This window comes from Saccopteryx leptura, chromosome 12 (assembly GCF_036850995.1).
Source record: "Saccopteryx leptura isolate mSacLep1 chromosome 12, mSacLep1_pri_phased_curated, whole genome shotgun sequence".
NCBI lineage: Eukaryota > Metazoa > Chordata > Mammalia > Chiroptera > Emballonuridae > Saccopteryx > Saccopteryx leptura.
In genome coordinates, this window is record NC_089514.1 from 49,000,358 (window position 1) to 49,017,291 (window position 16,934).

Sequence of the window (16,934 nt, forward strand, 5' to 3'; positions counted from 1 at the left end):
GTCTCAGTTTCAGGTGCTAGGAAGGCTAATAAGAATTCCATGCATATTAATTTACTTAATTCTCAGAGCTACTGCATGAGATAGATATTACTACAATTCCATTAGAGAAAGCGACAATTCACCAAGACAAATACAATGTATCCAGAAGCTGGAAGGGGAATTTGAAGCAGAAATTGAGATTCATTTTGAAATAATGAAAATTGAGCACGGCTGTCTTGTAGGTTGAGAGTGTGCATAATCTGTGGCTACAAGGATGTGTGTGTGTATGTAAAAGCACCACTAGGACTTCACTGATCTTCCGGACAGATGTCACCTGGGTAGCACCTCCTCAGGTTTCCTGAGGCTATTTTTCCTTTTCATGAGTCAAGCTCACTCTCAGCTTCAATCCACAATTTGCAACAACCAAATTCCATCAACTCAGAAGATACTTTGAAGGTCCAAGTTCACTGTGATGAGCCATACTCTACTGCAGGGGTCCCCAAACTTTTTACACAGGGGGCCAGTTCACTGTCCCTCAGATCACTGGAGGGCCGGACTATAAAAAAAAACTATGAACAAATCCCTATGCACACTGCACATATCTTATTTTAAAGTAAACAAAACAAAACAAAACAAAAACGGGAACTAATACAATATTTAAAATAAAGAACAAGTAAATTTAAATCAACAAACTGACCAGTATTTAAATGGGAACTATGCTCCTCTCACTGACCACCAATGAAAGAGGTGCCCCTTCCAGAAGTGCGGCGGGGGCCGGATAAATGGCCTCAGGGGGCCGCATGTGGCCCACGGGCCGTAATTTGGGGGCCCCTGCTCTACTGTTTGCAACTCTGCTCTGAAGCAGAGTAGAGGAAGATGATTGTAACCCCTCCCCACACACGTGCACAAACAGAAATCAGTGAAGGAAAAAAAATAAAACAAGAAGTCATAACTTTCTTTCCCTGCATAAAATTACAGGCCTAATACTTTGAAAGAACCTAAGAAAATAGAAAATTCCTTTCATCGCATTGTACACTTCATGGGCCAAGGATTGTATATGTATAACAAAAAATGTCCAGAGAAACAATAGGAATGGATTTTATTTTTATAATAATTCTATCATACATCCATTTTGCCATGCAGAAATCATGTTTTTGGTCTCATAAAAGGTTTGGATGATTTTCTTTTTCTTTTCTTTTTTTTTTTTTTTCTGTATTTTTCCAAAGTTAGAAGCAGGGAGGCAGCCAGATTCCCGCATGCGCCTGAGCGGGATCCACCTGGCATGCCCACCAGGGGGCGATGCTCTGCCCATCTGAGGCATTGCTCTGTTGCAACTGGAGCCATCCTAGCGCCTGAAACTGAGACCATGGAACCATCCTCAGTGCCCAGGCCAACTTTGCTTCAATGGAGCCTTGACTGTGGGAAGGAAAGAGAGAGAAAGAGAGGAAGGAGGAGGGGTGGAGAAGCAGATGGGTGCTTCTCCTGTGTGCCCTGGCCGGGAATCGAACCCAGGACTTCCACATGCTGGGCCAACACTCTACATCTGAGCCAACTGGCCAGGGCCTGGATGACATTTTTTATATAAATATTTCAGAGGAAAGGAAAACACTTAAATAGAATTCTCCCTGCTTTTGTTCTTGGGGGTTGAGAGGTAACCTAACATAGAATAAACAGTTTTAATGTGTTTGTTATAATGTCATTCTTTAATAGCATTTTATGTAAGTAACACTCAAGCATGGCAACATAATAGCCCTGAGAAATACACAATTCAAACTAAGAGGAAAGTAGTATTTTATGAGGTGAATAGACAAATACATTAGTCAGAAGAATGAAGATGGCATTTTTTTTTTTTAAACTTTGGAGCTAATTTTCCAATTCTCAATACCTGTACACTATGAATGCAACCTTGTGAGGAAACCAAAGAAATGAAGTATATATTCAAGGCCTCTTAGAAAAAACAATATTTTTGGCAATGAACTTCACCAAAAAGCACATATACATGAAATTTGTTATAATTGGTTTTGATTTTGCAGAAGAAATTGTATTCTTGCAAAACAACAACAATGACGACAATAACAAAAAACAAAGGAAGGGACTGGATAAAAGGATGGTGGGATAAAATAAGAAAAATGATAAAAGTTATTCTCCACAACAGTCTTCTGCAGCTTTCTCATCATGCATAAAATTTCATGAAATTCTCAATCCCTCTTTTTAAGTAAACTGTTTTAGTCTAGACTTAAGATTATTAGAAGTTAACTATGCTTCATAACAAAGCTGCAGTTTCTCTCGACTTTAGCTATAACAGCTCTAGGAAACGGTCATCTTTTTCTGAAATTCTTTTCACTTTAGTAGGAATTATAAAGCTCCAGAAATACATTCAAATTATAAGGAATATATTAAAATTATTTTAAATTAAGATTCAGTTAAAATATGAACAAGAGAGATACTGAGAATTGGGCAATTAGGGAGTAATACAGAATCATAACATTGGAAGATTTGTTGGAATAACTTTAAATTTTTGTTGTTTCTTTTTTCTCCACTTCCATTAGTACAGACTGCAAGCCCAGAAATAGAAGAAATCTCAAAATTTAAATTTTGCCAGGCAAATGCTTTATTCAATATCCAATTAAATATTAATATACTAACCACATTGAGCTTATTTTCTTACACAGAATGAACATTCACTGTAATGACAGTTTCATCATGCTAAAATCTATTCACAAACCTACACTTTGAAGAAAAGTGCTTTTCTAGGAAATGTAATGTACAGTACAAATGTAAAACATATTAAGTCTTTGAATTATCAAACTACACAAAATAAAACCAAACAACCACCAACATTTAATATACGTTAACAATACTTTTTAGAAAGAAAACTTTCTTTACATTTGGCAGTTTTGTTCAAAGAGTTCTATAATTTTAAAAGTAATAAAAGTATATATAATTTAATAGTGTTAAAGTAAAAGGTATTAAATAGCACAAATAATATTACAAAACTAAACATCATTCCTGTTCATCAGTTTTTGGGTATACAGGAAGCAAGGGGTCTGGTGTAGTTTACCTTATCCTCTGACTAAAACAATTCTATTTTCAACTCTGTTCACAGAATAGTTTGACCATAAACACAGAAGATGGTTTTGTCTTTACAAACATTTCTATTTATGCACGTAGAGGAGAAATAAAGAGCTCCATCTGCACCCTTTAAGAAGGCAAATTATTTGTATAATGAAATGTTTCAGAGACTACTTTAGAATCATATACACTTGCAATAATAGTTTTCAATTAATAAATTTTCTTTAAAAATGAACATTATATGTTATGTTTAACTGCTATTTTTGCCCCATTGAGGCCTCCTCTTATAATGTGATAACTGACCACCATCAGGTTATCAATCATATTCTTAAAATCTAATCAGTGATAACCTTCTTTTTGACAATGAGTTTTAGTTCCTGAAGCTTTGCATTGCATTGCTCAAAAGGGTGCCATATTTACCTTGATTGCCCTCTTCTTAGATTGGTAACTACAAATAAAACTTTTAAATTTTGATTAGGCATATCATGCGATTTCTGTTTGTCCCTGGAAATATGAAAATATATTTAAAATTAAATACAAGAGCGAAATTTGTGACTTTAAAAGAAATAAGAAAGTATGAACAAATTTTCATATTTCTTTCATCTAATTGTTATTTGGAATAAAAATTCAATATTAAATTATCCTAATGAAATGATTCAAACACACAACTAGAAGATAATTATTTTATTCATCACAAAACTTCCCACATTTTTATTTACATATCAGTGAACAAAATGCACTAATATTCTCTTTAAAAATATTGTGTTTTTGTTCAGACTAGACTTTTTTTCATTTCTTCATCAAATAACCACCACACATAAAAGATCATTAAGAATGAACTGGTAACTTAAATCAATTATGATATCTGAGGGTGGTTAAAAAAAATGTGAGTTAATCATGAAATTAATTATTAAAGTTAAAAAAAACTAGTTACATTTTTGTAAACTTTTCATAATAAAATTGCATTTTCTACTTTGTCTTTTCTTATTATTTCATTATGATGGTTTCACCCTTCAGTATCAAATACAAGTTTGATATTTCAATATTTTTTCTTTCTATATTTGTTTAATTTGCCACACTGATTAAAAAATTAGAACCAACTCAATAACTGATTAAACTGTATTAGATTATCTTCTGAGTCTAGAATAACTTAAATGACTTCCAAAAAAAAGTGCTTTTGTTTGGAAGATGATAAGATAAAAATATAAACTTAAAAGTTTCACTGACATAACTCCAATCAAAGACATTTATAAGGAAGGTCATTCATTTTATCTTCCTGAAACAAGGGAACAAAGATCAACAACAGATCTCACCAACTGACAACTTTTACAAAACTAAAAGTAACCAACAACATACTTCATTGAAAGTATATCAACTCTCCATTTTCTCTTTATGAACCACTTTTACATAACTTTTAGGTGCCCCTTTCTTGTCTTTTTTTCTATTGTACATTTGACAGCTACTCTGTCACATGCATTTGTGACAAAACAAAACTTGGTATTTGTTTTCATTTATAAAAAAGTGACAATTAAAAATCCTTAAATTAAAGAAGGAAGATCACAGGGTTATGTGGTCATTTAAGGGACATAAGATTCTAGTTTTATAACCATCATGTTCATTTTAAGAAAAGGTAAATAAAGATATAAATAAAATCTAGGTTAATTTAAATATTTATATGCACCATGAGGACCATGACATGTCTAGTGGTAGTCAATATCATACAAGAAAATGCATGCTCATTTCAGTTCATGTAACATTCACTTTAGGAGTGTGTAATCACCATTCTCAGGAATTTCCCATGGGTAAGTACAAGACTTTTTGTTCCAAATTTGATCACTGAAGACAGATCATTGAAGACTATGGGAAGCAAGAAAACATTATGACTCTGGCAACTGATTCCTCCTGTTTCTACTTTTCCGGCTGTTGATGAGAGCCTTTAATTTTCCATAGTCCCCTCTCGTCTTTGGGGATTCTTCTCCGTGTTGATGTTGCTGCCGTGTGTCTTTGCAGTACTGATTAATCATCTGCATTTCTGAGTGGCTGAATGCCCCCATGATGTCCTTTGGGTGGAAGGGTAAAGCCCTCACAGAGCTGGCCCAGGTCCATGGGGACCACTTGTCTGTTACAACAGCTACCATTTCAGAATCTAAGACTTTAAAGTTGATCTTGGCGATGGTCTGCTTGAAGCTGTTTTCTGTTGCAATGCAGTGGTACAGTCCTTGGTCAGAATCCTGAATGGAGCGGATTAGGAGTCCTTGTGAAGTGGCGATGATGCGTTCATTCAGCTTAACCTAAGAGAGGCATCAAAGTTCTGAAAACCCAATTCTGTATCTTCTAAAAACATATAGCCAACATATACAAAATACTGTTAACTTTGGCAAAAGTATTGAATGCTAGCAAAATTCCTTCTTAGTGGACACAGCATTTTAGGTCAGCCCATTGCCTTCGTTTGCACAGGAGACCCTGTCTCATGGGTTCGGAACTTATTAAAGGGAGGGTGAAGTTATCACCCGCATTGCCAAAAACAGCTTCAAGTGCATTCCTTTTGGATAGCTACAGTTTCTTCACAGATAAGCCCAGAATTTTGGTTGCATTTGGAATGTGACTCAGTCAACATATATAGCAAATTAAATTCACATATAATTTAAAATACCGAATACATCTTGGAGTTCTCACCTTTTATTGTAACAAAAATATTTATCAGTAAAAGCATGAAACCATATTACAGTGTTGAATTTTACCTTTTTTAATGACTGAATATTCTCTTAACTAAAAATTATATCAGCAGAGGAGTTTTGAACACTATCAAGGGTTTTTCCCAATTATCCCACACTAAAGAATCACTAAAAATAAGCTGAGATGTCATTGTCTTATAAGACTTCCAAGTAGTTTTACTTTCCAAGAAAAGTAATAAAAAGCTATGAGGTTAATATTTAATTACTTTATAGGTTTATACTGGGGAAAAAAACAACAGCTTATCATTTGCTAGACATCAGATAAATGCTGGAAATCCATCTTCCTTACAGTTCCAGCTACAATATTTTCAAGGAACAGATTAAAAACCTAAGTGGTAAGAATTTCCTTGACATTTGTACTCTGGAATAGGCTTTCACTGATGAAAAAAAAATGACCCAAAATAATATAAAGGAATGCATGGGAAATGTTTTTCTAAATGGTACATTTTGTGTATCATACATATTTCATTATTAATGGAGTCCAAATCAAAGAAGGTTCTTTTTTTTTTTTAATTTTTATTTATTCATTTTGGAGAGGAGAGAGAGAGAGACAGAGAGAGAGGAGAGAGAGACAGGGGGGAGGAGCTGGAAACATCAACTCCCATATGTGCCTTGACCAGGCAAGCCCAGGGTTTCGAACCGGCGACCTCAGCATTTCCAGGTCGACGCTTTATCCACTGCGCCACCACAGGTCTCAAAGAAGGTTCTTTTAGATAAAAAGTTAACCACACACAAAATCACAAAAAGGAAAAGTATAGTATTAAAAAAGAGACAATAGAACAGAACTAGTAAAGAGAGAACAGGAGGAAGTAAAGACTAAAATGTATCAAGTAACATTTTGTTCTTCTTTTAATTTTTAAAGTTTAAATGTGTGTCATAAATAGTTTAAAGAACAAGGAAATATATTCAGAAATGAAGTAGAGAAAGCCTTTCCTTTTTGTGAAATATTGGGAAAAATTTTTGGAGGCCAAATTGATAATATCCATATAACATGCATGTAATATATATAATATTTGGTACAAATATTTCATTTCTATAATTTGTTAGAAGGTATACTCTTACAAATATGAAGATATTTCTTTTCATTATGTTTTTGATAAGAAGAAAAACAAGAAAAATCTGACCAAATAATAGCTTTAAGAACCTTAGTACACTCATACAATGGAATACCATGTAACCAAGAAAAATGAGGTAGCTACACGTACACTGATATTAAAGAGTGTGCGGGGGAAGGGTAGAGAATTTATGAAGCATACTGAAACTATTCTGGTAGCCTTCTACTTTGGGAAGTGGGAATAAGTATTAAAGTGAAAAAGAAGAGGGCTTTTATTTTTCATTTCATGCTGTTCTGTAAAATTATTTGTATTTTTTTCCACTAGTTTTCACTATTTATCTTCTTTTAAAAAGCTTTAGTATTTATGTATCATTAATATAAGAAATAGTGTATATTTGCCTAAACCAGTAAGAAAGAATTAGGATATTTTTAATAAAATATTAATAGTACATTCAGCTAAAATAAGAATGAGTGGACTTGTGCTCTGTTTAACTTCTGCACAGAATAGATTTTTTTATAATTATATTACAGTTAATTTTTTCATAATATTAAATGATAGCATTCTTATGTTTTTGACAGAAAAATAATCAAGACAGTAATTAATATTTGAGTCTATATTCTTGAGCATTCTAAAATAGAACATTAGCATTATCACAAGAGATTTAACTCATAACATATTCCATTTTAAATTTCATTTATTTCTGTGGCATGTATGTAGGCTATATATATTAATTTACTTTAATTTTAAATACTAACGCTATATTCACTTATTATCTATTATTTTATTGAACTTTCTACTCAATAAAAGGAAAACATGCATTTTTTGGTAGATAATTCCTATTTGAATATTAGACTTCCCATTAACATACACACATGCAGGCTTTTTCAGAAAAGATGGTTCATGTCCATGGGTCATGTCCTAGCCAGAAACGTGAGTCTGTCTCTCTGCCTCCCTGACACTCACTTGATATAAAACAAAACACAACACTCCATTTGTTTAAGATAATCATCATCACACATTGTAACTTCTATCCCAGGTTACTTTGCAAGGCAGTTATTATAAATCACATCCATTCAAAAGAACTTAAAGTTAGACTGTAAAAATCTCTTTTTTTTTTAAATTTTTATTTATTTATTCATTTTTAGAGAGGAGAGAGAGAGGCAGAGAGAGAGAGACAGAGAGAGAGAGGAGAGAGAGACAGGGGGAGAGAGAGAGAGAGAAGGGGGGAGGAGCTGGAAGCATCAACTCCCATATGTGCCTTGACCAGGCAAGCCCAGGGTTTCGAACCGGTGACCTCAGCATTTCCAGGTCGACACTTTATCAGACTGTAAAAATCTCTTTTTTTTTTAATTTTTTTTAATTTATTCATTTTTAGAGAGGAGAGAGAGAGGCAGAGAGAGAGAGACAGAGAGAGAGAGAGGAGAGAGAGACAGGGAGAGAGAGAGAGGAGAGACAGAGAGAGAGAAGGGGGGAGGAGCTGGAAGCATCAACTTCCATATGTGCCTTGACCAGGCAAGCCCAGGGTTTCGAACCGGCGACCTCAGCATTTCCAGGTCGACACTTTATCAGACTGTAAAAATTTCAAGATTTCTTTGATGAAAGATATTTTGGCAAAGAAAATAGATATTAAATAAATAATTTTTATTAATATTTTTAAAAAAATTTAGTATTATTAAATGATGGGACAAGAGGGGGGCCTTGAAGTCCATCTACCTCATCTTTTCTCCAGATAGGTAAATTCTATTTATGTAAGTGGTCATCAGCCTATATTTTAATATTCCAGTGATAAGGTACACACAATTTCCTCAACAGTTCATAATATCTCTGGACAAGCAGGTCTGAGAGTTAGAAAGTGTTTTCTCATGTGGAGCCAAAATCTATCTATTTTAGTAATTCTGATGCAGTGTCTATGTTCCACAGCATGGGATGCATCCACTCTACAAGACCCTAGTTAACTTAATATAAGCACCAAAACTGCCCACACAGAACACACAAAATGCTGAAGGCTCCGTTCTTCCCTTTGCCCTACCAGACTTCATGATGTACTGCGAACAGAATTACATTTTAGACTACTCGAAGGTTTTATACATACATACATACATACATATATATATAATATATATATCTTCTTTTTTTCAATCAGCAAAAGGTTAATGTAAATTGAAGATTGAGTTTTCCCCTCTGAATCACTAAATAAAGGCAATGGTCCCATAAACAATGATTCTGTATACTACCTAACCCAAACTCGAGTTATGAATAATAAAGCAGAGAAAACATTACCACAAAGCAGAAAAATGCTCTTTACCGTATAGTTTAGGGTAATTTTATGCTGAGGAAAACTGAACTATTTTTTAAAGCCTCTTTTGTCTTGTGAATTACACAAAGGTGCTGTTGTGTGAGAAGTTGGTGTCTGGATTTGCACACATCTTGTTTTTTTAACAGATGCTTTCTCATATCAATACCCCACCTGAGTGCCCAGGCTCTTGTTTCAATCACCATGTTGCAGAGGTGAGCAGGCAGGAGGATTTCTAATTAATCCATCAACCATCCAGACAAAGGATTTTACAGAAGGTAGCACCTGTCATCCCAAAGACATAAAAGGATGTTCATATGCTTTTCCTTTGATCTGAACCTCACTGAGGGCTGGTGACTTAATGCTCTTTCCAAAGCCCTGATTGATTGCTGCTGCACGGTGCTACTCACCTCTTTCCTGCGGTCTTTGTCTTTCTGCAACAACCACTTGATAGATGCCTGCGGAGACTTGGGAGAGCACTCAAGGAAAGTGGTGTTATTTTTTACTCCATACTGAACAATTTCAGCTGCATTTCTATATGCTGAAAAGCAAAAATAAATGGGAGGGGGAACAGAATTTAGAGCATATTCTCCTATTTAAATTTCTATTTCTCTATAAAATTGTGGTATTTTATAGCAGCTCCCAAAAGGCAGTCTTAATCATTTGACAAGGAGCCTGTTATACATTATTTACCTGTTTTTTTTTAAACTAAAAGGAAGACAGAAAGAAATCAATATTTATTCAAGAATTACTCTACATTTGTGGGAGACTGCAAGCTGAGAAATGTCCTTGCAGTTTAAGGCTTAAGCCAAAGAGCTAAGCTCTTCACCGCAGCCTGTTTGATTAAGTTGGTAAAGGCAATTTACATGCCCTTCCCCACAGCTCCACGTTTGCTGTGATGCTGATGGTTTCCATTCGTCCCATCCCCATGTCCCTTGAAGAGACTGGAGGCAGTTTTCTTTTTACTCTTTGTTTTGTGAAGTTAAAACGTTATGCATGGTGGGGGGTTTTGGGCTCTTAGAAGAAGAGTTCCTGGTATAGCTCAGAAATGTGACTTTGTATCAGAGCTATCTTTGTTTTGCAAATGGTTTGCTCTCTGCACTATAAATAAAAGTGTTTTGGGGGTGCTGGCTTACTCTTGCAAACCATCAGCTTGGCAAAGAGTCCTCCCAAACCCATCCTTTTTCTTTCCGTGTTTATTTTCTAATCCTCCACCATTCCCACTCGAGACCTGCAAATTTACGAGTTGGGCTGGCTCGCAACATACATCATCAAGTAGTGGAGGTGAAACAGTAACAGGAACGCACTTAATAGCACCTGGAGCGTTTACTGCAACATGCTGCGACTGAGGTCCTCTCAGCTTTTCACAGCTGAGCAAACTGAGCCAGTAACTTGTGAGGAAACATATCCTAGCTGGAGTTAGTAAGTACCAGGCAACACTGAAGCCAGGATCATCTGCCCCTAAATTCCACACTAAATGTAGTAAAAATAAAATTTAGAATTTTCAGGAAAAGGCAGAAAGCATGGCGTGGCCACAGTGTGATGTAGTGGTTGAGAATAGAGGCAGAATCAGAGGTACCAGAAGTCAAGTCCTGACTTCTCTGCTGCTGGCTGTGTAAACTTTGACAAGTTATTTGATCGCTCTGTGTTTCAGTTTTACTTGGCTCTAAAACACAGATTATAATAATTTCATACAGGTTCTTTACTAAAATTTTAAATTAGGAAAAGCATTTAGTATAATCATGTCGCAGGTTAGAGATGGACAGTACACTCATTTGCAAAGCAGAAATAAAAATAGACTGTACTTGAGCATAATTTCTTAGCATTAAGTGAAATAATCCATTAGAAAAACCCATTTAGCTCAGATTCTGACTCAAAATCAACATGTGTTTGTCAAAAGTACATGGAATGATTATAAATAATAAAATCAAGGCTCTGTAGTACCCCAACATTCAGAGCAGGATTATTCACAATAACCAACCAATAGAAGCAGCTCAGGTATCCAGCGAGGGATGAATGGATAAAAAAATGTTGATATATACATGTAATGGAATATTTTTCCGCCTTCAACAAGAAATAATTTCTAACATGTTACAAAATGACTAATCCCTGAGGAAGACGCTATGTTGAGTAAAAATAAGCCAGTTACGTAATGACAAATATTAAAAGTAGTCAGACTTTTTTTTTTCACAATTCTTAGTATACATACAAGTAGCATTTACTTTTTAATTATCATATATAAATACCATGAATCTTTTTTTATAGCAAATCTTTCTTTAAAATAAATACTTGAGGCCCTGGCCAAGTAGCTTAGTAGGTTAGAGTGTTGTCCCGATAAACCAAAGTGAAGGGTTTGTCCCCCAGACAGGGCACATACAAGAATCAACCCATGAATGGGTAAGTGGAGCAACACATCGACCTCTCTCTCTCTCCTCTCCCTTCCTCTCTCTTTAAAATCAATAAATAATAAATAAATAAAATTAAAAAATGAAATACTTGAATCTATTCCAAGGTTTCCCTAACTGAAATGTGATATGGAACATTGCTAATTTTTATCAAGTTTGATCATTGCTCACTTTTGATACCTTTTAGATTAAATCCTCTGCATTGGGTCAGTGGGTTGCCATGTCTTACATCCTGTCTTCGGCTCCTCCTAGAGGTGCAATATATAAATATATAAAATATATAAAAGACTCAGAATTAACATTTCAAGTTACACCACATTTAAAAAACAGCATTTTAAATTTCAAAATCTTGTGGTTATCTAAGCTTTCATAAAGAAAAGAGGTGTGATTATATGATATTTCTTGTTCAATGTTTCAATTATAAGGTGGATATTTAACCTTTTAGTCTAAATTAATTCAGTATTTCTCCATCTACCACTTGTGATATAATGGCAATGAATTTCCTATTGTGTACATTTCCTTGGTAGATGCTAGATTCCAAATTAATAGTGTAAATTTTTAGCATAAAGATATTCATCCAACGTCTTCTAAGATAATCACCCCAAAAGCAAAAAGTCACCATGATCTTCTTACACTTTTTAAATTAAGCATATTTTCCTTAAAAAAGTCAATACTTTTTCATAGTTTCCAGAACACTAAAACTTTTCCAAAATAAATCATACAGAGATAGAACATGGGTATTTAATATAAAGTTAAGTAAATTGTTTATTTACTAGAATAAAAATATCCCTTTAACTTATTTTGAAAATTCTCAAGTCTACAGAAAAGTTAGTATATGAGTGCAATAACACTGGTATACCTCGATTCAGGAATTGTATTTTGCCATATTTATTTTTCACTAATAGGTAAGTATATGTCATGTATATATTATGAATGCACATATATAGTCATATAGAAAATAAGTTGCCATACGATGTTTCATCCTATTAATGTATCTTCCAAGAACAAGTAATTTTCTAAGAACAAGTAATGTATCCTCTAAGAACAAATAATTTTCCTACACATCATTATCACACTAAAGGTAATATTTATTCAATAATACATATTATAAGGTATTTTTCCCTGCTGAGGAAGAAGGAAGGGGCTGGGGCCATGAAGTGTGAAATAATAAAAGGTTTTATTGATACAGAGTGTTTCCCGTCCAACGAGGTTCCCTAGCCCCAGGGACAGAGGCTAGGGAAGTCGCATGGGGTGACCTGCGTGGGAGATATTTAAAGGATCTCTAGGGTGGTCCAGCTAATATGACGTGGTGAAATCTCACTGGTTGACGGATGGTCGCTCTTTTCCAAAGGACTCCTGGGAAGTTTCTTTTGGCACGCCTGGATGTGGGCCGTTCCAGCCAAAGTTCCCAGGTCTGGGTTCCTCACATGACTATCCCCCATTGCTGACCACCCTACACATGTAATACACATTTTATATTAAAATTTCCCTAGCTGTTCCCAAAATATGTTATAGATTTTTAGAAGTTTATTCATGATCCACTTAATATTCATTCATTGCATATAGTTGTCTTGTATCACCAGCTTAAACATTTCAAAATTTTAGTTACATTCCTTGTAAATTGATCATTATTTAAATAAAAGCTTTAAATGATCAGATCTTAGATGAGAGACAAGATGGTGCTGGAGTAGGCGGACATACCAACATCTACTTCCCAGAACCAAAGTGGATTACAAACTAATTTTAAGAACTAGCATCTGGAAAAACCAACCTTGGACTAAACTAAGAGGACTCTTCAACCAAGGAACACTGAAGAAGCCACACCGAGACTGGTAGGAAAAGCGGAAACATGGAGAGGGCTGCCCAGCTCCCCGGAGCGAACGGCAGCAGGGAGAGACTCGCGTGGCGGGAAGTGAGTTTAGCAAAGGGGGAAGGGTCCTGGGCCCCAGGAACAAAGCCCCAGCCTGCAGCCCCAGAGCCCAGAAGAGGCGTAAGGACAGTATTTAGCTGGAAACAAGTCAGGATACTGTTTGTGAGAAAGAGTCTGATTTCTCAGACCCAGGATCCTTCTTAAAGGGACTGCACAGAACATCTCTTTCACAACCACTCACCCGGGGCTCCTGGGGACGGGGGGAGAGAGGAGAGGACCAGAGTAACAGGAAGAGAGTGTAATCTAGGAGGCACAGGGAGAAGCATTTTGGGAGTAGTCACCCTAACCCCTGGGACGAGTCACTCCACAAAGCTGAAGTGAATATTTCCCCCAGAAACAGCAATACCAGCAAAGGGAAGCAGGAGAGCAGCCAAACAAGCTCCCCCACGGCACTCAGAGCAGAGTCACATAGAAGGAGGGAGCTTTCGGGTCTACAGTAGTGAGTCTTAGGGTCCGAGCTGCAACGCCCCCACCTACGTGGCTGAGGGCGCGCCGGAGGGCAGGTGGCAGCAGGAGACAAAAGCGCGTTTTGGCTGGCAGGGGCGGAAGCCAGCTGGCCACCACTGGGCTCAGGTGTGAGCTCAATCTCGCCCGGCTGGGGAGAAGGGGGCGTGAAAAAGCGGTCAAGTTCAGCTGCCAGCAGCTGCGAGAGAAGGGCGGGAACCCCGGAAAGGGTGGAGATCAGCCCCTGAGCAAGGGCGCAGGAGCACAGCCTTGCCCCGCCCGTGCAACCCAGGCTTGCGGTCTGACTTGGTAGCAGTCTTCTCCCGCAGGGGTAGAGCCAAAAGCCCAGAAGAGTCGGAGTTCCGCTACTGAGCTGAGCTTGGGCACGCAGTCCTGCCCAGTGGTAGAGCCAAGGCTAGCAGCCGTCCCTCGAGCGGGCTCCTCCTGCAAGGGCAGGGTGAAAGCCGGGAAACAGGCGGAGACCCGCAGCTGAGCAAAGGTGCTCACCAGTGCCCTCAGGACCGAGCATAATGTCACACATGAGGGCGGGGCAAAGGCCAAGGTCACCAACGCTTGTACACCCGAGCGCATGATCACAGCCACTCTCGCGAAGAGAAAATGCAGAGGCAGAGAAATACAACACAAATAAACCAAGAGAAATCCCCAGAAAAGGACCTAAGAAAATCAGATATAACCAAATTACCAGATGCAGAGTTTAAAATAACGATTGTTAGGATGCTCAAAGATATAAGAACAACCATAGATGGCCATTACGAAAATCTAAATAAAGAGATAACAAATATAAAAAAGGACATTGAAATAATAAAAAAGAATCAGTCAGAAATGACAAATACAATATCTGAAATAAAGAATACAATGGAAGGAATTAAAAGCAGGATGGATGAAGCAGAGAATTGAATCAGCGAGTTAGAGGACACGATAAATAAAGGCACGGAAGCAGAGCAGAAAAAAGAAGAGAGACTCAAAAAGTCTGAAGAAACTCTAAGAGAGCTCTGTGACAACATGAAGAGAAATAACATCCGCATCATAGTGGTTCTTGAAGAAGAAGAGAAAGAACAAGGGATAGAGACTTTGTTCAAACATATCATAGTGGAAAACTTCCCCCAATTAAGGCAGGAAAACATTTCACATGTTCAGAAAGCACAGAGAACTCCATTAAGGAGAAACCCAAAGAAACCAACACCAAGACACATCATAATTAAAATACCAAAGCTAAATGATAAAGAGAAGATATTAAAAGCTGCTAGAGAAAAAAAGACTATCACTTACAAAGGAGCCCCCATAAGGATGACTTCTGAAATCTCAACAGAAACACTTGAGGCCAGAAGGGAATGGCAAGAAATATTCAAAGTAATGCAGAACAAGAACCTACAACCAAGACTACTTTATCCAGCAAGGCTATCATTTAAAATTGAAGGAGAAATAAAAAGCTTTACAGACAAAAAAAAAAAACAAAAAACTCAAGGAACTCACTGCAACCAAAGCAAGGCTGCAAGAAATGCTAAGGGACCTGTTGTAAACAGATCAAAGGAAAAAAAGAATATAGCAAAACTGTTTCTAAAACAGTTTTAAAGAAAAAAATGGCAATAAACAATTACATATCAGTAATAACCTTAAATGTTAATGGATTAAATGATCCGATCAAGAGACATAGGGTAGCTGTGTGGATAAGAAAACAGGACCCATACATATGCTGTCTACAGGAGACACACCTTAAATCAAAAGATGCACACAGACTGAAGATAAAAGGATGGAAAAAAATATTTCACGCAAATGGAAATGAAAAAAAGCTGGGGTAGCAATACTCATATCAGACAAAATGGACTTTAAAACAAAGACCATAGTTAGAGATAAAGATGGTCACTACATAATGATAAAGGGAGCAATCCAAAAGGAAGATATAACCATTATAAAAATCTATGCACCTAATATAGGAGCACCTAAATATATAAAGCAGACTTTGATGGACTTAAAGGGCGAGATCAACAGCAATACTATAATAGTAGGGGATTTCAATACCTCATTAACATCATTAGATAGATCCTCAAGAAAGAAAATTAACAAAGAAACAGCAGACTTAAAGGACATATTAGATCAACTCGATTTAATAGATATCTTCAGAACCTTTCACCCTAAAACAGCAGAATATACATTCTTTTCAAGTGCTCATGGTACATTCTCTAGAATAGACCACATGTTAGGGCACAAAAGCAGTCTCAACAAATTTAAGAAGATTGAAATCATATCAACCACTTTCTCTGATCACAATGGCATTAAACTAGAAATCAACCACAATAGAAAAATTGAAAAACATTCAAACACTTGGAAACTAAATAGGATGTTATTAAATAATGAATGGGTTAACATTGAGATCAAGGAAGAAATTTAAAAATTCCTAGAAACAAATGATAATGAGCATACATCAACTCAAAATTTATGAGACACAGCAAAAGCAGTCCTGAGAGGGAAGTTTATAGCATTACAGGCATACCTCAAGAAGCTAGAAAAAGCTCAAATAAACAACTTAACCCTGCATCTAAAAGAACTAGAAAAAGAACAGCAAGTAAAGCCCAGAGCTAGTAGAAGAAGGAAATAATAAAGATCAGAGCAGAAATAAATGACATAGAGGCTAAAGAAACAATACAGAGGATCAATGAAACCAGGAGCTGGTTCTTTGAAAAGGTAAACAAGATCGATGAACCTTTAACGAGACTCACCAAGAAAAAGAGAGAGAGGACTCAAATAAATAAAATTACAAATGAGAGTGGAGAAATAACAACTGACATAACAGAAATACAAAATATGGTAAGAAAATATTATGAAGAACTGTACACCAAAAAACTAGACAACCTAGATGAAATGGACAAATTCCTTGAATCATATAATCTTCCAAAAATCAATCTGGAAGAATCAGAAAACCTAAACAGACAATAACAACAAATGAGATTGAAACAGCTATCAAAAAACTCCCAAAAAAGAAAAGTCCTGGGCCTGATGGCT

At 36.3% G+C, this 16,934-nt stretch overlaps 1 protein-coding gene across 1 annotated transcript in view; it reads right to left on the bottom strand.

Annotated features, from left to right (window-relative positions):
* Positions 1 to 1,683: 1,683 nt before the first annotated feature.
* The window catches only part of SEMA3C (semaphorin 3C), a 213,074-nt gene continuing 197,823 nt past the window's right edge, over positions 1,684 to 16,934 (bottom strand). Inside the window, exons 17-19 of the mRNA XM_066353947.1 lie at positions 11,720 to 11,787; positions 9,545 to 9,675; positions 1,684 to 5,342 (exon numbers count right to left, since the gene is read on the bottom strand). Coding sequence (XP_066210044.1) covers positions 4,929 to 5,342; positions 9,545 to 9,675; positions 11,720 to 11,787 — 613 coding nt within the window. The 3' untranslated portion in view covers positions 1,684 to 4,928. The remainder of the gene's footprint in view (positions 5,343 to 9,544; positions 9,676 to 11,719; positions 11,788 to 16,934) is intronic.